Source organism: Notechis scutatus, chromosome Z (assembly GCF_049901735.1).
Source record: "Notechis scutatus isolate UNSWTSFEM ecotype Mainland chromosome Z, rNotScu1.2, whole genome shotgun sequence".
Classification (NCBI taxonomy): Eukaryota; Metazoa; Chordata; class Lepidosauria; order Squamata; family Elapidae; genus Notechis; species Notechis scutatus.
Window position 1 is genome coordinate 132567883 of NC_142025.1, and position 22057 is coordinate 132589939.

Consider the following 22057-nt stretch of genomic DNA (forward strand, 5'->3'; position numbering starts at 1 on the left):
GTCGGCCCGGAGTGCGTGCGCAACTCGGGTGGCTATCTTTCTGGCTAGCTCTTTTTCTGGAGCTGCCGCCGTCGCTGCCGCCTTCTTGGTGGGGGGGGGGGGAGGGAGCCGCGAAGCTTTGAGCTTCCTCCCTCTCATTTCCCTTCCCTCACCGTCGCTCAGGCATTGGGCTGGGCGACCAGGCCGCATCCCCCCCCAGTTGGGGGGGAGGGGGGCCATTGTTATGGAGACAGGTTCTGGGGACCCCCCGTCGCCGCCGCCTCGGCCCAGTGCCTCTCGTTCGGCCCTTCACGGTCTCAAGCGGAGGGCTCCGACTCCTGAGGCCTTCGAAAGGACGACGAACAGCAAGCCAGGTTTCCCTCTGGCCACAGCCAACGATGCAGCAATAACCATGGACCCCGGAGAAGTGCCAACCGGTGCCCCCCCGCCAGCACCTTGCAGCCCTACAGAGGTGACACTAACCACGATGATTGCAGAACTGACACTTGTGTCCAACAGTGCTGGAAAGGGGGCAGAGCCTGGAGAGGCAAGGTCTGAAACCGTAACAATGGACGCCGGTGATGGGTTTTTGGCCGATAACGGGGTCCCCGGGGTCAATTCGGTGACCCCTGTCATCGCTAAGGCTACCATGAATGATGGTGGGGTGATGCCAGCATCGGTGGCCTTACCAAAAGACACGGTAGTAAAGGCCCTGCCGGTTGCACCGGCTTCGCCGACCGTGATTGTGGTGGCCCCCAGTCCTATGACCCCACCAGAGAAGACTTCACCAACATCTCCAGAGGGCTTGATGCTTCATGACTTTTCCACTCCTCAGCCACCTCAAGACATGGGTTCCCAGTCTAGCCTGGGCACTACTGCATCCAAAGTCCCTCCGGCTTCTGATACTTTGAGCTATTTAGATTCTGTTAGTCTCATGTCGGGCACGTTGGAGTCGCTGACTGGTCCTGGATTCCTTGACGATGCTAGCTCTCTCGGGTCCGATTCTGAAATCAATGGACTTGCCTACCGTAAGACTGATAAATATGGCTTTCTGGGGGCCAGCCAGTATTCTATTACACTGTAAGTATTGGCAGCATTGGGATGGCCTTTCTATATTGGGGAGAAGAAGTGCTTTATCTCAGTCAAACTCGTCCCAGTGACAGGCATCACTCTTACTTGGACTAGGGTGCTGATAATGGAGAGTTCTCATCCTGGTGAAAGTGAACTCAGGAGAAGTAATTGTGTCTTAAGTACTATCCTGATTATGCTGCCACTAAGTTTGAGACTAATGGACCACTGATACTCTAACTAGAATCTTTTTTCTAGTTTGAGACTCTGGCATACTTCCTGCCTAAGCAGGGGGTTGGACTAGAAGACTTCCAAGATCCCTTCCAACTCTGTTATCCTTCTTACCTAATACAATTTTCTTGGAAGATATAATAACACTTCATTTTTCTGATTGGCATTCAGGAAAGAATAATGAAAAAAATCTTGTTGGTTTTCGGTAAGAATAACTTGCCTTTTTTCTGATCATTCTATATTTATCAAATTTGAAGGGTGACTAACAAATTGCATTTTACTTCCTCTAAAAAAGTGGACAATACACTATTCACTTCTTCATAGAAGGGAAGTCCATAAATCTCAGTAGCTTGGGGCAATAAAATGGACAATTGGACTATTTCAGGTTCCTTTTCCTTAAACACTTAAATATCACATTGCAACATTGGTTCTCTGGTTTACTAAATGAGTCATTTCTCCATATATAGCTAAAATGTATTTCTGTCCTCTTTTCCATAACTATATTTTTCCTTTTCAGTTTGCATGCTCTTCCCTTTGGTGTGAAATCAGAACCATGTCCCTCGGGGTGTGGCTTCATCTATACCTTTTCATTGTGATTGTGTGGCTGTATTTCTTGACTTGATCCAGATGTGTGATGTTTTTTTTTCCGTTTTTGAGCACCAGTAATGTGGCTCCTGATAATCTTTCTGTGGTTTTCATTGGTTTGAATACTTATCATAAAAATCGTTCCACATACTGTTCTTTTGAAATCATCCCTATTGCAGTAACTGCATTCTTTTGTAATGACGCAAAAAGAAAATCAGCAAAAAAAATTCCTGCTTCACGATTTTGACTGGTCAAAACTTCAAAAAGGTGAAGTCTTTTTAAAGTTAAGATTGAGTCTCATAACTTTAACTGAATCTGTAGACATAGATAATTTTCATGGCAATTAGAGACAAGCAGTTTGTCCTTGCTTCCTGGAATTATTTTTTATATTTATTCTGAGCCTAGGTAAGTTCAGGAAGATGCTGCCTTCCATTAGATAAATGTGTATATGCTCTCTGCACACATCCCACAAGCCTTACTTTCAAGCAGCTTTTAAAGCTCCTGATTGTTTTAGAATCAGGCTTATGTTTCTCACGAGACTGCATCCAAGAGAGGGTGGCAACTATAATAATGAAATAGTGCTGAGGTTGATGCATTCTTTGTGCAGCCTGAAAAAGCATAGGTTGCCTTTCCAGAAGAGCTTTCGAACACTGTCATTTGGAATTTGACTGCTGCTTTTCTCCTTGCTTTCTCTGCCATGATATCTCAACGACCTATTCAGCCAAGAAATTTGGACTTGATTGGAAAGGTTATCGTGCAGCAGTATGGGGAGCGGTGAGCCTGCGGCCTTTGACCAGTTAAATGCAGCATTATAACATGGCAGGTGCCAAACTGTACCCAGTTAGCATCTTTCCAAACTCACATGGCTATACTAACATTATAGACTGGTGACTGGAAGGAGCATTCCCCCGATGGTTTTGTGGCACATAAGCACTGTGTGGGTATACGCATCTAGACGTTGACCCATCCATTAAGGTGTCCATTTGGGCACTCATGCAGCAATTCTAGCAGTTGTCTCTGAAACTGACCATTCATTAAAGAAAAGATTTGCTAACAAATGCCAGCCTTTCTTATGCAACATTAGATTCGGCCTAGGTATTTTGAGATGCTGAAGGAAATTTTACAAATGTCTTTCTAGTTCTAAAAACCTTTAATGTCTACTCCTTTGTCTAACAGCAGCCTGTCCTCGTTCAAGGGAAGACCGAATAATCACTTTCATCAGCTAGCAGATGAAAGTACTCTTCTAAATAGGAATAGGGTATAGTGGAGAATGTACTGTTATAAATTGTTGCAGCTAATTGCTATTTATAAGTATTATCTGCAAGGAACTGTCTCTGAACTTGCTTAAAATAGGAGGTGGAACAAACCATGCCAATTCTTGCTAATATGAAAGTTTCTTACAAATTTACACATGTAAAAAAGGTGTGTCTGCTCTCCATCATAGGCCTGCTGAGGGAGTTGATATTTCTCTGCAGGAAAGCAGATAATAATGAAGCATGTTAAAGTTATAGATTATAGTGTATGTTCCGTTTTGTTTCACTTGGCGTACGTGCTGTGGGAGGGGATGATGGTGTTTCTTTGTGGCAAGATTCTCTTTTTGGTTGTGGATTAGCTGCTATTCCTGCCTAACCATCTGCACTAACCTTATGTCATTCTCAGCTGCTTTTGTGGAGTGGAAACCCTCTACAGGAAGGCTGTTTTTTAAGGAAAGCTTATCAGCACAAGCCTGAGTAACCAATAGAAAAAGATATGTATGCTAAGAACTAAATTGGCTTACAATTGAACAAGAGAAGGTAGTATTTAGTATTTGACTAAGCTTTGAATATACTTTCAAGTTATATTCACTTTTATTCATAACTTGAACTGGAAGAGAGGGTTAGAAAAGCAGTCTAGAATTGGGGTTTGCAAGTTCATGTTTAACCATTTTTCCCTACCTTTATTCCAGTAGCCAAACATTTAGCTACAAGATGGGTCTGATGTAAATCAGTTGTGCAATAGTATTCTCTTTTTTCCTCCCCTCATAGATCTATGTTTTCTTAGCAAATATAAAGGTCTACATTTGCCTTCTTCCAGAAAGATCCTTTGACTTTCTGGACTAATTTATCACCTTGGGGTTTGCTGATGGGTCCTATTCCAGAGCTGAGCAGGCCCTCTCATGCTTTTGAGTCCAAATTAAATTGGCCAGGTGCTGAGACCTGGATATTGATTGGTATGATCCAAATTATCTATTGTCTATCTCGTGCTTATCCTTGAAGAGCCTTCGGCTAATTGCTTAGAAAGTTTAGGGGAGGACACGTAAGGAAAGGAAGAGCTGGAGGCAGATTTGAGGTGGCATTAATGACCAAGTCCAAGATTGTATCTGTGATACGACCATGGTCAGTAAGGGACCGGAGGCTGGGTGATAGGCTCCTTTAGGGTAAGTGAAAGACATCTTTAATAATGTTGGCACACCTGCTTCTTTTAACAGAGAAAATATATTTCACAAAAGCAACAGTTACTGCCTTCTTCCTATTGGTGTGGCTCTGGGGGAACATTATTCTTCTCACCCACTCAGAATATTTATTTCTATGACTTTTTACAATCAGGCTCACCACTTCCTCTTTGGCAAGCAGCCCTTCCTGTTTTTTTGCTGGGTTTTGTTAATGAGAGCCTTGCATAGATCTTGCTTTATGATCACCATCATCCTGAACCTCCTTGCCTGAAGCCTATGAAGTTGGGTATCTTCAATTGGATGCTGCACAATTCTAATTTTTCATATTAGTAATCAAATTCTCATTGTCCCATAAACTTTCAAGAAAGACTCGGTGAATTGTGATTCACAATGAGCTGAAGGCAACTTCCTACTTTTAGATCACACTAGCCCAGCTGCCCTGCATGTCCTTTCATGTCTTTGTTTTATTGTTAAGGTGGAGGCTACGTGTGAGCTTTGTTTGTGGTGGTGATGTGCATAAGCTGATCCTGGAGGCAATAATGGGCAGTGAGAAACCATAAAGAGTGCGGTAGAGAAACATTTCTGTGAAATATTGTCAGGCAGGAAAGACCAAGTCCACACATGTGAAGGTTCAGTTAAACTGATTTATTGCTAAAGGCCTGTGCACAGAAATCTCCTCAATTTAATTATTTCCCAACTAATGGTCAGCACCTGGGTAGAGTTAAATAAGGGTCAGTGGCTCTCAAGTAGGGTTGGAATTACATTGTTTATAGCTATATATAGATTCTAAGCTGATCCTTCTCTTCACTCCATCCCCAGGTTCTGCCTTTCTTTCTACAGATACAGATGTATAAGAAACTGTTCTCCCACCACCCTCTTGGAGCCATAAGGCAAGGGGGAGACGCCAAAAGTTTTTTTTTTTACCTTGTACAGCACTTGACTGCATATGTGTGAATAATGAAGAATGTGTTAAGTTATAACGTCTGTAGGCTATTTAGCTAAATATAGACCTAACAAAGTTAGTATATTCCGAATGAGATGACTAGAGGTAATCCTCAACTTAAAACAATTCATTTAGTGCCTGTTTAAAGTTACAATACTGAAAATGTGACTTATGACCATTTCTCACACTTACGACCTTTGCAACGTCCCCATGATCATGCGATCAAAATTCAGATGTTTGGCAACTGGCTCACACTTATGACCATTGCTATGTCCCAAGGTCTTGTGATTTCCCCCCTTTTGCAACCTTTTGACAATCAAAGCAATGGGGAAGCTGGATTCACTTAGCTGGATTGCTAACATATCAGCAACAGTAATTTGCTTAAAATTTGTGGCAGGAAGAGTCATAAAACGGGGCAAAACTCGCTTAACAAATACCTTGCTTAACATAAATGTTTGTAAGTCAAGAATCACCTTTACATGCTAGCTTAGAGGATGTTTGTGACCCATTTTGTCACAATGAGCAAGGCATTGTTGACAAGAGCTTTGAAGAACTTAGGTGCTGGTGGGAAGGGGAAATAGGTAAAAAAGATAGGGGGGAAAATAGCTTGGAGAAGCTTAATTTACCACCCTCCCAAGGGTTTGTCCTTTACCATTTGAATTGCTTTGCTCTCTCTTCCTCAGTAAAGCAGTTTACTTTGTCTCTGTTGTTTCATAATATAAAGAAGATCCCGAGAGGAGAGGTCCATCCTATTGCATAGCTCCTTAGTCCTTCCCCTGAAGAGCAGAAACCTTAGGATTGTGCAAGACAAACAACATTTGTAGCATTTTTTCCGTAGCTCCTCCTTTTCCTCGTTTGCTTTTTTGCTGCAGGGAAAGCACCATCCCTGTGGACGTGGCCAGGCAGAGGGAACTTAAGTGGCTGGACATGTTTTCCCATTGGGATAAGTGGCTGTCACGTAGATTTCAGAAGGTGAGGAGAGATCAGGGTCAGAGACCTCGGTTCCTGGCTAATAAAGAAGAGCTTTTAAGTTCTGCTTTTTTTGAATTTCAGTCTCTACTTTGCACATTAATGTTTGTTCATTTTATTGCAGGTGAAATTGCGATGCCGGAAGGGGATTCCCTCTTCTCTCCGTGCCAAAGCATGGCAGCTACTCTCAAATAGCAAGGAACTTTTGGATCAAAATCAGGGAAAATTTGAGGTATTTCCACAAATCTTTTAAGGCTACTAAAATATAGGAAAGTTTACTTTCTTATATTGGAGAATGCAGAAGTTTGATGATTTCTAACAGATATATTTGTATCCTGCTTTTCCAAATGCAACTTATTTTTACAAATAATAATATCAAGCTATATTAATTTAATACACTGCAATTAAAAAGCCCCCAAACTTAACAATTGGAAACTCTTCTGAATAACAAGGTGGGGAGGGAGAAGGTTGAGCAGACACCTGCAGTGTCTCTTTCTGGAATCCTTTCCATAACAGCAACTGGTAGCAATTGATCCTGTGGAGCAGTCTTTCTCAACCTTGGCAAGCTTGACAACGGATGGACTTCAACTCCCAGAATTCCCCCGCCAGCTTGTCTGGCTGGGAAATTCTGGGAGCCGAAGTCTACTCATCTTCAAGCTGCCAAGTTTGAGAAACATAGCATAGAGGCAGTAAGGAAAAGTCCTCTAAGATGGGCTTCTGCCTCCAAATTCAATCTCCTTCCTCGTTGGCTTTTCTTTTCTCTTAGGAATTGGAGCGTCAGCCTGGTGATCCCAAATGGCTAGATGTGATTGAGAAGGACCTCCACAGGCAATTCCCTTTCCACGAGATGTTTGCAGCTCGAGGAGGCCATGGGTGAGAGAATTAAAAGAAGCGGTGTGTTTGTTCCAGTGCTCAGACCTCTAGGACTGGAAAGTCACTACCATCCTTTCCATTCTCAGAATGCATAAAACGGCTCTGCCTCTACACACTAGATCAGCTCGTCACCCCCAACTCCTTTTGAAATTTTTCATAAGCATACAGGTAGTCCTCAATTCACAATCACAACGGGGACCAGAATTTCCGTGGCTAAAAACCAGGGAGTCGTTAAGTGAGTGGTTCCTGCTTTGATGAGCTTTTTTTTTTTTTTGCCATGGTTATTAAGTGAATTGCTGCAATTGTTAAGTGAATCGCATGGTCGTTGCAACCATCATAAATACATGCCAGTTGCCAAGGGCCTGATTTTTGATCACATAATCATGGGGATGCTATGACAGTTGTAAAAATGCAAGGACCGGTCATAAGTCATTTTTTTCAGGGCTGTTATAACTTAAAGCAAATGATAGTAAGTTGAGGACTGTGTGTATTGGCCCAGCTTTTTCTTGTACTGAATTGCCCCTATCACTCCAAGCCCTGCTCCTGTATCTGACCTCTGATGTGCCTTTCTTCATCTCTAGACTTAAGATAAATGGGGACACAGGGTTAATCAGGAACTCATGTCTGCCATGACACTTTTAGCTGTTTTATTGACATCCTGGCGCATGATCTGAGAAATGCTGAGCCTTAACTGGCCTATAGGCCTCGTTATTAATTAAATACCCCCAAAGAAACCTAACAGGGAATTCTGCTTTCCTAGAGTTTAGTCTCAAGAACAGGGAGCTCCGATAGGGAGTCCAAGAGTCTAGATTAAATTTTCCACTCCTCATCCTTCTCCGTCACAGGCAGCAGGACCTCTATCGTATCCTGAAAGCCTATACCATCTACCGGCCAGAAGAAGGTTACTGCCAAGCACAAGCGCCCGTAGCTGCAGTTTTGCTGATGCATATGCCCGCAGAGGTGAGGAACTGCTTCATTCACACGGCAGTTGCCAACTTAGAAAGCATAGTTTCTCTGGGAAAGGACCATAGTTCCTAGTTTTAGCTAGATTTGCGGAATATTTCAGCAGCTTGGGGCATGCATATTGGAGATCCCAAACCCACGGCCCATTAGCGGGCTATGGCTTATTCAGAACTGGGCTGATGCGGGTGCATATGCCCACAAAGATGAGGAATTGCTTCATTCACACTGCAGTTGCCAACTTAGAAAGCATAGTTTCTCTGGGAAAGGACCATAGTTCCTAGTTTTAGCTAGATTTGCGGAATATTTGAGCAGCTCGAGGCATGCATATCGGAGATCCCAAACCCACGGCCCATTAGTGCCTAATTCAGAACTGGGCTGCATGAGAAACGGACTGTCCGTGCATACAGCTCCACTCACACAAGCCCCGAAGGCTCCTCTCTTGTGTGAGTGGAGCTGCACACATGCACATGAATCAGTCCAACCAGTCCACCGCTCACCTGGACCAGACCTTCCCCGAACAGCTGGGACACCAAGCTGCCCTCTCCCGATGCAGAGCGGTGAGAGCAGAGGCTGAGCGGGACGAGCAGCCCTGCTCTGCTTCACTGACTCACTGAGGCTGCCTGGGCAGGACACCCCAATCTGCTTTTGGACCATTGGGCAGCCTTGGAGAGTCTGAATAAGTGTGAGACTGTGCCTCCCAAAGGCTTCTCTGCGTTTACAAGCTTTTGTAAATGGACAAAAGGCCTTGGGGGACCATATATTTCGTGCTGCTTTAGGCCTTCCATCCCTTTCGGCATGGAGAAGCCTGAAGGAGCACTAAGCTGCACCCCAAAGGCTTCTCTCTCCCTCATGAGAGGAGTTATGCGTGCTCCAGCCCACCACTTGTGTGGCCCGGTTCCCCTCTTTCTTCCCTTCCAGCCAGGCTGCAAAGGTTGGGGACCGCTGATGTATATATAATAGCCGCTGCACCTTGGAAGTCTTTTTTACACCAGGCATCCTGCTCTGCTACATGTCAACTTCTGTCCTTTTGAACTGCCAGGGACTTTACCAGTGCCAGAAGCTGGATCGAGAGCGTTGACAACGACCATGTTTTCATGCAGCATCAGGCATGTGTGAGGTTAAAACATAACCATTAGACTAACTGGCAGACCTGATGGGATCTGGGTCTGTTCTCAATTTGTGACTTTGTTCTCCTTCTGTGGCTTTGCTACTGGCTCTGATGTGTTACTTCTGTGTCGTTGAAGAAACCTGGAAGCCCCAGGTTTGGGAAAGGGCTAAGGCCCCCGAATTGAATTTTCTGGCTTCGTTCTCGTAACTGGAAAATTTTAACTGGGAGTTTGCTAAGTGCTGTTCTGCCACACGCCCGACTATGGCTGCTGCGATTATCTAGGCTAAAGATTCCTTGGTCTCTTTCCACAGCAAGCTTTCTGGTGCCTGGTGCAAATCTGTGAGAAATATCTTCCTGGATACTACAGTGCTGGATTGGTAAGTTTGGCTGCTTCCTTTTGTAGTGCAAGTAGTCCTTGCTTAATGCTCGGTCGCTTGGTAACCGTTTGAAGTTACAATGGACTCCCAAAAGGAACTTACAACCCATATTTGAAGTTGCGGTGCCTGCGCCCTCCTGCCCCCCCCCTTGCATTCATGTGATTGCTTTTCGAGTGCAAGCGGCCTGCTTTTATGACCATTTGCTGTGTCCCTCAGAGACCTGACTACGATTTACAATGGGTTCTAATGGGTTTGCTTACCGATTGTTGTGTTTGCTTAACAACTGTGGCGTGTTTGCGCAACAGAAAATAGTAGTAAAATTGGGTTGGACATGTGGATGCTCCAACTTATGGCCATCATAATAGAATGGGAAATCCTGGCTCCATTACCGTCATAAGTGGAAGATTACCTGGGCATAGAAACTTCCAGCATAAGGCTGGGCACTAAGGGTTCCATTTCTTGTTAAAATGTTGAAGATCCTGAGAATCAAGGAGTTAGTAACCTGGGTGTCGCCAGAAGGAATATATAGTATAGTATACTATAGTATATAGTATAATAATATAACAGCTCTTTTTTAAAGGGTGAATTTTTTAAAACAGTCAAAACAGATGTATACAAATAAGTAAATTTTGGGAGCCTCTGTGGCACAGTGGTGAGAGTGCAGTACTGCAAGCTACTTCTGCAGCCAGTACTGCTACCATTTGACAGTTCAAGTCCCACCAGGCTCCAGGTTGACTCAGCCTTCCATCCCACTGAGGTGGGTAAAATGAGGAGCCAGATTGTTGGGGGCAACAGGCTGACTCTGTAAACCGCTTGGAGAGGGCTGTGAAGCACTATAAAGTGGTATATAAGTCTAAGTGCTATTGCTATTGCTAAATGTATAGGTAGTCCTCAACTTACAACAGTTCATTTAGTGAACACTCAATTGCAACGGCACTATGACCATGTTTCATACTTATGACCATGGCAGCTTGAATGATCAAAATTCAGACGCTTGGCAACTGACTCACATTTATGACGGTTGCAGTGTTCTGGAGTCATGTGATCCTCTTTTGGGACCTTCTGACAAGCAAAGTCAAAGAGGAAGCCAGATTCATGTAACAACCGTGTTACTAAATCAACACCTGCAGTGATTCACTTAACAGTGGCAAGAAAGGTCGTAAAATGGGGCAACATTCATTTAAGAAATGAATCACTTTGCAACAGAAATGTTGGGCTCCGTTGTGGTTGTAAGTTGAGGATTACCTGTATTAAAAGCTTGCTGGAAGTTTAACAAACCTGCTTTGATTTTACACCTTGTTGATTTAAAAAAATTGCATTGATGAAAAATGTTCATTGGTTGCTGAATCTTGGGCAGTGGAATCTTAAAGAGTATTGGGGGAGTTATGAATGGAAAGGTACCTGATTCGGCCTGCAGATTTCCCATCTGGCTGGAACGGATGGACTTTCCTTATTAATGTACAGAAATAATGGTGCTTCTTGGTATCATCTAAGGAAGACGTAGCATTGCCTCTAGTAGAAAAAATATATTGTACTGAAGGATGAAACTTCCTGGAAAATAGTGGGAGCCCCAAAATTTGAAACATATTCAGTAGGGCATTGGATTTGAAGACCAAACCAAAAAAAAACAAAAAAACCCCACCCTTTTGCAGCTCCTTAGAGGAGCTCATCCTTTTCCAGGATTGTGCAGCTGCAGAGCAGTTTTGAAAATAGATATTGTGGTCTTAAGGAATTCCCGACAGACGCTACTTGCAAATTTTTTGCCTTCCACAGGTAGAATATGTACTTGTAAAGAAAAGCAATGGTTTTTCTATCGGGCCACCTCATCTTAGTTGACATTTCGGCACATTTCTTCTCCAACCTCTTCTCACTTCCCCCTTCTTCTCACAGTGGGTCAACTTGAAACTTCATATTATCTGATCTTAAGGCTGAGTTAACACATGAGTTATCTGTCCTGAGTAGGGTGACTTCTGGCAGGTGTCTGATGATGAGCAAAGCTGAGACCTGTCCACCCATCCTGAGGTCGGTCTGCTTTCTTAATCCATTGAACTGAAAAGAGCAGCACAATTTTTGCCTACAGAAACCTTGAACGGTTGCAACCACTTCAGTCTTGCAGATTTTTTTTGGCCTTCACGTAGCAGGATGACCCATCATAAATTTTATTTGACTTTGGTTTGGAATGTCATATGAACCATGCTTTAGGGCTTACTCTGGTGTCTGGACCCAGCCAGTTTTGCTGTGTTCAACAAACAGTGGTTAAGCAAACAACAGCTTGGTGCAATGTACTATTCAGTTCTGCGCCTCATCTCCCCAACTTTCTTTGCTGCTCACAGAGGTTATAAACCCTGTCTAGGCCTTGGAGGAAAAAGATAAAAGCATTGGTGAGGAAATACAGGCTATTGTGTCTAGAGCCCCTGAATTCACTCCGGATCCCATCTGTGCTTCTTGTTCAGGAGGCAATCCAGTTAGACGGGGAGATCTTCTTTGCACTTCTCCGACGAGCATCTCCCATTGCCTATCGTCACCTGAAGAGATACAAGATCGACCCCATCTTGTATATGACCGAGTGGTTTATGTGCATCTTCTCCCGGACCTTGCCTTGGTGTTCTGTGTTACGTGTGTGGGATATGTTTTTTTGCGAAGGTGAGCTGTGACCTTCAATTCTCTTTGGCTTTCTGTCAAATGCTGCATGTGGTCTGCTTCCCTTACACAGATTCCATCAGGAAGGGGAAAAAAAAACCCCCAGTGATCTCTGATATCTCCCCCCGAAATGCTTTTAATTTACTGGATGGAGGAAAACCTCCCCAACTATTATTTAAATAGTCCCAGCCAGCATCTTGGCAGTCTCAATGGCTGTTTGACCAAAAAAAAAAAAAAAAAAACGGGTGGAAGGAAAGAGAAGAATTATATGATGTCAAATCTAGTCTAACATAATTATTCTCAAAATGGTACTTGGGATCATTCAATATTTTTACCAGGAGAACTAAACTAACAAGTCACATGTTAATGAATTATGCATGGTATTGAAAAAATTGATTTTGTCTGTCTCGGTGCAAACTGGTGCATTGTAACTTGGAATTCCATTGTATTCCACAAGGCTCGTCTTCACAAGAATGCTTGGAATGCTTGGAATAACAGCTCCAGTATTTATATTTTATTCTTAATTATTTATTCAATCCAGCCCTCCTCAACCAAGTGACTCTTTGTGCTAGAATCCTGGATTATTAAACTAAAAATGTGATTATAGCAAAACATTTGGGGTAGGCCAAATGAATCTACACGGGAGCCTATAATAGAATCCTCTTTGTTTTCCAAGGTACTGGTGATTAATCATTCAGTGAGCAATAAAATGCAGATTAGAGCCAGGGGGTGGATGGTACATTTTTCCTAGTAGCTGGCAACACACACATTCACAAACACCCAGAGGTCCCTGATTGGTTGCATATTGTATAAAACGGAGTGCTGGATTTGAGAGCCAAATTCAGCTAGAATTGTTTAAACCTTCCGACGTTTCTCCTTCAACGGACTTTGGTTCCTTCTACTGCATCAAATCTTGCATTTGTGACCATACCCTCGGACCTCTATTCCAACAAAGAAAAAGGGGGAACCCTTTTTGTTTGATTTGATCCTCTCTTCCTCCTCTTTATCTTCTTGCAGGAGTGAAGATAGTTTTCCGGGTGGGCTTAGTGCTACTCCGGAACACCTTGGGCTCGGTGGATAAGTTGAGGTCCTGTCAAGGCATGTATGAGACAATGGAGAAGTTGCGAAACCTCCCGGTTCAGACCATGCAAGAGGAATACTTGGTCCACGAGGTGAGAATCCCAACTTTTTTCTTTGTTGCTTTTCTTTATTTAGATTGCTCCAAAGTTTTCTGGCAAGGTAATGAAACAAGGTTTTCAAATATAATGTAAACCAGGGATGTGAACTATGGCAACTTTAAAAACAGTGGACTTCAACTCCCAGAATCCCCGAGCCAGCCAAGCTGCAGGCTACCTTACCTGACCATTCCCTGGGCAGCATCGCTTCTCCTCTTCTTCCAAGGTCATCCCACATCCCATTACATCATCTCACAACTCTCCATTTCCCTGACATCCTCAAGCCTGTTGAAATAGCCATGTTTTGAATTTATTAATGGATTTTAAATTCAGAAACGTAGTTGGGATGTTTAATCCTTTCTGAATATGACATTTATGTAGTAATTTGAAATTGGCTGATAAGAATATCCTTACTTTTTCTTTAACTATGAAATTAAAAAAAAAAAATACTTAGAAGGCTTTTCCTGGCTTTAATGCTGGCCACTGCGAGGGTTGTGCATATGTGTGTGTGTTGTTGTTGGAGGCAGTGTGCTGATTTTGTAAACCGTTTTAAGAGAGTGCTAAAGCAGTATATATGTCCAGGCGCTATTGCTGCATATACAAAAGCAGAGGATTTGGTTCTACTGACAAGGATTTTGAATGAGATCTGTTCCTGGCTTGCGTATACTTCTGACAAAGTCCTCAGCTGCAGAAGGGAATATGGCTCAAAAGATGCCACGTGTAGTTATTCCTCCTTCTCCTGTTTTTTTTTTTTTCCTCTCTGATTCAGGTGATTAATCTTCCAGTTACCGAAGCCCTCATCGAGCAAGAGAATACCACCCAGCTAAAGAAATGGCGCGAAACACGGGGGGAGCTCCAGTACAAGCCCTCCCGCCGACTCCATGGTTCACGAGCCATCCATGAGGAGTGCTACCGTATGAACCCTCCCCTGACTGCCAGCGCCAGCCTCCTGAGCCTCACGGGGCTAAAGCACAGGGTTGCCCTAGGCAGCATTAGTGGTCCTTCCTTCTCCCCACTTCATTCCATAAGTACCCTGGCCGAGTCTCCTTCACCTTCCCGGGTCCCTGCTGCGGCCCAGAACCAGGTGGTGGTATCCGAAGGTCTTCATGCTGCCCTGCCCTCCCCTACCGGAAACAACACCCCCTTGGGTGGCCCTAAGAAAACCAGCAGCAGCAAAGTGGAAAAGCGGAAGGAAAAGGAGCGGGAGAAGCAAGAGAAGATAGAGAAGGAGAAGCAGAAGCTGCAGAAGGAGCAGGAGAAGAAGCTGCAGAAGGAGCGGGAGAAGCAGGAGAAGGAACGGGAGAAGCAGGAGAAGGAGCGGGAGAAGAAGCAGCAGAAAGAACGAACCAAAGAGGAAGCCAAGCTGAAGAAAGAGAAGAAGCTGTCTTTGAGGAAAAAAGAGCCCAAATCAGCCCCCGAAGATGGAAGAGATGGGGAAACCTCGGGGGGGTCTGTGCTCCAGGACACTTATTTCTGAATAATACTAAGGGGTGGGACAGCACAAGGCTGAGAAACTCCCAAGGACCAAGACTATGGTTGCCGCTAGAGGCATGGTGTGGTTGAAGGACCCAAAGGACTGGAGGAGAGGTTCGCCAAAGGGGAATCGCAACTGGACATGGGAATCCACCCGATTTGAGGGTCAGAGAGGAGCTGGAAGAGAATTACCTGGGGTCCATGGGTCCATCCTCTTTTGTGTGCCTGAGGTGGGCTTGAGTCCCCCATTTTGCTTTCCTCGACCGTAATGACCAGAGAGAAAACGTCCACGATAGCTGCGGTGCTCTGTGCGTGGATATGGAACTTGGTGGCCCCCATGTGAATTTCACCAAAACCAACAGATGCAACTGCACAACCCTCCTCCATCCCCCTCCAAGCTGGGAACCTCACCAAGGAAGCAATTGCATTCTTCACAAGTACTTTGTACAGAGCTGCTTCCCTTTAAAACTCTTTAATTGCTCCAGGGGTGACATCACCTCCTTCCAGAGAGGCAAAATGTGGACTCTGCTCCCTACCTGATATTAACAGATTCTTCTGCCATTGCAAAGTGGATTGGCCCTTTTAACATTTTGGCATATTTTTCCTCAATTCTCTTCAACCTGATGGGCTCCACAAAGGCACTTAGGAAACATCCCATATAGATAGGTACTTACCTGCCTCCCTCCTCCCCCCCTTGCATGGCTTCTTACAAGCTAAGCTAGATGCCTGGTCTCCTGGGCAAATCACCTCCCTTTTCAGAACTATTTGTGAATAGGCAGACATGGAACCAGGGTAGCTTCTTCAAGTTCGAACATTCAAGAAGAGAGAAGCTTGGTCCTCTTGGCCTTTTACAACGATCTGTGTCAAAGCTCTGGCAGGAGATTAAGGAAGCTAGGCCTGGCCAGTTGACTGTTCCCATATAAGGGATTCCTAGCAGTCAGCAAGGGAAAAAAATCCCTCAGTTTCTAGAAAAGTTTGTTGCATTGGTGCAGAAAGGATAAGCAATTCGATTGGATTCAAAAGAGGCTGCATTTTCTGGTTCTCTGTTTTTGACATGTAGTCAGATAGTTTTAAGTCAGAACGAAGGGGAAAAAACGTCAATTTCCTGCCCTTCAGAAATAGCTTTGGCAGAAACATTCCAGAGAAATCTAGGAGGATAACCTTTGTCTGCTTGCTATTTTGTCCAAGAGAGGTATTTACTTTTGGGGAGAACTTCTGTCCCCAAGAGGAGATTTTTGCAAACTGTCTATCCAAATGGCTATAGCTATAAATCTTTGAAATGTTTGTTACTGGATTACATTTAGCTTTCAATCCTATCCCTTAAATCAAAAGACCCTTCTCCATTACAGAATAAATTCCTTAAGAATTAGTGTTTACCCTCCATTGATTTACTTAGATAGTTCCTGGAGTGTGCTTTTTGAAGATAACTGAACATGTTTTCCTATTTCAATGCTGCTCCCCTGTTTTTTCACAAAACCAACAGGGTTTCTTGAGCAGTGGCTGATAAAGCTGGTTTAAAACTAGTTTATAGCTTGTTGATGTAGATATTAACAAATATGATGCATGCTTGATTTCCTTGTCCCACAAAAATGGGCCTTTAAAGAAGCGTTTCTCAACCGTAGTAACATTCAGATATGGGAACTTCAACTCCCAGGATTCCCCAGCCAGCATGGAGAATGGTTGATGAATTCTGGGAATTGAAGTTCACACGTATGCCAGGATTGGGAAACACTATTTTAAAATAATTAGAATGTATTTTGCTCTAGACATTTTTTCCTGTGGTTCGCTGTGCGGCCACAATGGAGATCTGTTTTCTTTTAAGGAACTACGTGCCGATACTGCCTTGCAAACCTTTAATGGTAGAGCAGAAGGCAACTGTCAAAACTCTGGGTTTCTATTCTATGCAGTCAGAAAATAATATTGGCAGGTCGTAGGATTGATCAGTTTAGGAATGGTGGAAAGAGGTTTGGGGAGTTTGAAACTGGAAGATAAATTCTTGCTGCCTTGGAAGTCAAACTGGGCTACAGTATTATGAGTCCATACTGGATTTGTGAGTACCCAATGCTTCTGCAGCATATTTTTCCTTCTCTTGTGTCATGTTCTCTGCAGTTGTGAATAGTTTGAAAATCATGAGCCTGTTTCAGAATCTCACTTCCCAAATATATCTGTACCAAATAGCAGTTTCTCTTTGGATTCACATCCCTAACGAAAACGTTCTATTAGCTGATTCTCTCTGTATATACATTTTCTCTCTAACACATATATTATATATATGTTTCAGTATTGTAATTATGTATACAGATCCTTGGGATTTTTTTTTTTGATCTTGTGCTCTTATTTAATGGGACAGACACTGGAAATTAGGAACCCATCATCTCCCCATGCCTTATTGTTATTTTTAAAAGTTTTTTTAACTACTGCCCCTAATTTGGTCAAGCAGTAAATTACAAATAACAACTGTTTGCTGTCCTATTTGTTAATACTTTTTTATAATTTGTGCTTCATTTTTATTAGATTTCCCCACCCTCCTGCATTGCTTTGTCTAAAAATGTTAACAAAACAAAATGGAGACCAAGTTTGTCGAGTGTGTTTGTTAACCAAGGATGAATTCAACTGAAATTCCAACACTGGAAGTTTTAAAGGAAAGATTGGACAACTATTTGTCTGAACTGATGTAGAGTTTCCTTCCTAATCTAGCAGAGGGCTAGATTAGAAGACTTCTAAGGACCCTTCCAACTCTGTTATATGGTTATTCGAATTAAGCCATTTATTTTTATGTGATGATTCAGATCAAAAGCAATGGTTTGTTTATTGAAGAAGTCCAGGTTCAAAAAGCCTGTACCATACATATTTCAGTTAACCAGAGTGGGGTAGTTAACCAGAGGGAGATTCAGAAAACCCAGAATGATTTAGATTTAGTCCTAAATAGACCAAATTGTGCTGGGAGTCAGACAGATTCCTTCTGGACAGCTAACTGCATTCTCTGATGTTTGTGACTGAAATCAAGTCCTAGAGAGTCTGTTAAAACCTGGTTTTTCTAGACACGCCATCTCCTTGTACATCTCATCCCATGCCCTATGAGGGCAGGGTGCAAAATGGACAGAGATGTGAGAGTGGTTTTCTCCTAAACCTGTCCAAGGTTGTACCAAATTTTATGGTGCCACCACAGATTTGTTTTCCTCTTTAGAAGGAAAACTATGAAATAGAAAGGGAGATTACGGCTTCTTTGGCAGCTGCCAAATGAATGATCTGATCATCCAAGACTTGTGTGAACAGGCCTGGCATGGGGGAGAGTGGAAGTCTTGGTTCACTGCAAAGCCTCCAGTTGATCAACCCTTTGAAGCATTTTACCCCTTAGGTCTGTTACAATGATTTGGACACATTGCACACTTTGTTCTTTGAGTAGTACCTGAGGGAGCATCTGGTGGAATTTCACTTTGTTCTCCTACTGATCAGTAATATGAATTATGATGAATCTGCCACAGTCATTGGAGTTGCATTTCCCTCCACATACTTCTGTTGCAATTCCGTAAGCATTTTTATGATTTTAATTAGGCTGGGGAAACGCTTAACTGGGCGCTGTGAAGCTGATAAGAAAATAACAGTGGTACCTTGGCACTCATCATTAATTGGTTCCAGGAGGTGCCATGAGTACCAAAAATAATAAGTACCCAACAAATTTTTCCCATAAGGAATAATGTAGTGAGTCACAAGGCAGCTGACACCAACAAATTCTAGCTGGTGTATTGAGTGCCAAACAAACAATGAATTCTGGGACAACTTTTTCACATCAAAATGCGTTGAGTACCAAATTGGTTGAGTTTCAAAGCAGTTGAGTACCAAGATACAGCTGTAAATATTTCATATCCTTTTTCTGTGAGTAATTCATATCAGATTCCTTCCTCTCTTCCTAGCCCATAAATTCTGTGATTTTAGCCCTCCAGATGTTGAATTGAACTCCTTGTGTCAAGCCCAGAGTTCCCCAATCTTTCTGGCTTTGCAGATTGATGGGGGGATGGTTCCGCATGAGTGGCGGATAAGTGTGCTGACATGCACAGTCCCACTTGCGTGAGCAGTGAATATGCGAGCCTGCTGCGCGAGCTCACCTGCCACTTCCACGGCCCAGTTCTGAACAGCTCAAGGCCCAATAGTGGGCCGTAGCCCAAGAGTTGGGAACCCCTATTGTAGCCAATGGGAAATTAACAACTGTACATCATGTGGACAGCCATTTGTCCCTCACATTTGTGAGTGAGTGTTTCATTAGAAACATGGCGGAAGTAGGAAATGAAAATGAAGCACTATATTCTGGAACCTAAACAAGGAGTAAATATAAATATGCTGGGATTATAATTATACCTAATTATATATATATAATTGTATTGGGATTATCTTGGGAACACGATTCTTCATTCTTTTTGTTGCCAACTGAACTCCTCCCCCTGCCCCCTATTTTTCATTCTGGTATTACATACATACATATATTTGCCTTAATTTTAAATAAAGTACAGTAGTGTATGCTAGGCTCTGGAACATAGCACACCATTCAGTTTTATTCTTTTTTGTTGTGTTTAAGAATCCGGACAGAAAATCTTGAGATTTGAGATTTTCTTCAGAATAAGTAGTATGCAATATCTCATCTCTGCTGTCTGTCAAGAGTTTCCTGCAAAAGGAAGCAGGTATTCCAAGGGTGTACTCCCGCCATTGGCTCCCCAAAATTAGACTCTACTATTACTGGGAGATCATGTTGAGAATTGCTGTCCAATGATTCTATGCAGAATCAGACTTCAGAAAAGGTGTGGACTCTGCTTGGAGTGTGAAGTAAAGATTGTTTTTTCCTTAAAGCTGAACTAAAAGGTTACAGTCACAGATGCTGCAAATTGTAGTGAAGATTGAGGAAATTGTTAATAAACAATACATGGAAACACTCAAAGTGGGAGGGAAAATAATTATTGGGGAAACACCATGGTTCTGTCTTTTAATCGCTGGCTGAATATAAAGACAGTCAAATTAAATTCTACAAAGGCTTCCATACAAAGTTTCTTTATTGGTTCACAAGGCATCCTCAAATATAACTCACAGTTACATCAAGATTCATCTAATGTCCAATACTTTACACAGCTGACTTCATAGTGTAAAATTATAGTGATCTTTCATCCCATAATGCTGGAGCAAAGGGTGAGACACCAGCATGGTGCTGAGGTCCAAGCAAGAGTAAAGGAAACTCCCCCAACCCAACCAAGGGTCAATTCAGTGATCAATCAGGATTACAGATATGACCACATGACATGAACTACATTTCCCATGATGTATTAACTACATTTACCATGAGGCATTCCCTTAAGGAGACAGCTCCCAATTCCTAACCCAATTCCCAATTACCTATATACTAAACAATTATAAGTTCCACTACCAACTAACTATCAATTTACTATATAAGATAAACAGTAAACAGTAATATAGCATCAAACAAAGCAAAACATGCAAAGCTTGAGGTTCAATCTTCAAGTTCAGCCTTTCTCCGCAGCAACACTAGATCGGTGACCGGTCTGGTGTAGAGCTTCTTGGTGAAAGTCTGCTGGTCGCTTCTGGCAGCCTTGTAGGGTGGACAGGTACTCTTGCTTCCAATGGTTTCAAGGGGTGTTGGCAAGCTTTTGGGATAGATGTTGCAAAGACATTTGCCTGGGATGGGGACTGCAGCTCATCAATGCAGACTATCCCTGTGATTCCCCATCCTAGCACTGTCTTGAAAGCAAATGGGGAGCCTTTTGGGTCTTTGACTACTTCAGTGTGAACGAAAGCGTCAGAGGCATCTACTCCCAGCAAGAGTAGAATCTGCCTCTGGATCTAGAGCAGGAAAGTGATGAACCGTGTGCTTCAGGTGAGGTATGTTGCTTACTACCTCTGGTGTTGCAATGTGGCTGCGGTCACTTAGTATCCCATCCCATCCTAACACAGGTGGCAATGGGAACAAGAAACTCCAATCTAATGACTCTATACAGAGTCCAGTAGCTCTCCTCCCCACCGTGCTTCGTGGTACGGTGCACATTGATATCGTGAAGTGCACTTCTTCCTTTTGAACATCAAAGAGGTCGAAGAATGTGAAGAAATCCACTATTACATCTTCACTGCTGCTTCTGGGTGTCTGTCACGGTAGACGTTGGCTAAGCAGATCTGATGACACGGATGAGGGGATAGTGTGTTGTCACACACTGCTGTGCAATTGAAATTCGCCAGGTTATGTCAGATGCAGCCCTCTCCCTTGACATTTCTTCCAGCGGTAGCGTGTCATGGAGTGCAGCCTCTTGGAAGTCTTTGCTTCTCTTAACGTAGTCCTCACATTCCTTGTTTAGCCCCTTGAAGCATTGTACACTGCTCAAAAAAATAAAGGGAACACAAAAATAAGACATCCTAAATCTGAATGAATGAAATATTCTTATTAAATACTTTGTTCATTACATAATTGAATGTGCTGACAACAAAATCACACAAAAATTATCAATGGAAATCAAATTTAGCAATCCATGGAGGTCTGGGTTTGGAGTTACACTCAAAATTAAAGTGGAAAAAAACACTACAGGCTGATCCAACTTTGATGTAATGTCCTTAAAACAAGTCAAAATGAGGCTCAGTAGTGTGTGTGGCCTCCACGTGCCTGTATGACCTCCCCACGATGCCTGGGCATGCTCCTGATGAGGTGGCGGATGGTCTTCTGAGGGATCTCCTCCCACATCTGGACTAAAGCATCCCCCAACTCCTGGACAGTCTGTGGTGCAATTTGGCGTTGGTGGATGGAGCGAGACATGATGTCCCAGATGTGCTCAATTGGATTCAGGTCTGGGGAACGGGCGGGCCAGTCCATAGCATCAATGCCTTCGTCTTGCAGGAACTGCTGACACACTCCAGGCACACAAGGTCTAGCATTGTCATGCATTAGGAGGAACCCAGGGCCAACTGCACCAGCATATGGTCTCACAAAGGGTCTGAGGATCTCATCTCGTTACCTAATGGCAGTTAAACTATCTCTGACGAGCACATGGAGGGCTGTGCGGCCCCCTAAAGAAATGCCATCCCACACCATTACTGACCCACTGCCAAAGCGGTCATGCTGGAGGATGTTGCAGGCAGCAGAACGTTCTCCACGGCATCTCCAGACCCTGTCACGTCCTCAGTGTGAACCTGCTTTTATCTGTGAAGAGCACAGGTTGCCAGTGGTGAATTTGCCAATCTTGGTGTTCTCTGGCA

General features: G+C 43.3%; 1 protein-coding gene across 1 annotated transcript; it reads left to right on the plus strand.

Annotated features, from left to right (window-relative positions):
* Positions 1-8: 8 nt before the first annotated feature.
* On the plus strand, positions 9-17390 carry TBC1D10B (TBC1 domain family member 10B). Its single transcript, XM_026682347.2, has 9 exons — positions 9-1059; positions 6110-6209; positions 6331-6438; positions 6973-7079; positions 7925-8039; positions 9462-9527; positions 11981-12170; positions 13185-13339; positions 14112-17390. Exons 1-9 carry the CDS (start codon positions 224-226, stop codon positions 14817-14819), a joined length of 2385 nt encoding a protein of 794 aa, XP_026538132.2. The 5' UTR covers positions 9-223; the 3' UTR covers positions 14820-17390.
* The last annotated feature ends 4667 nt before the right edge of the window (positions 17391-22057 follow it).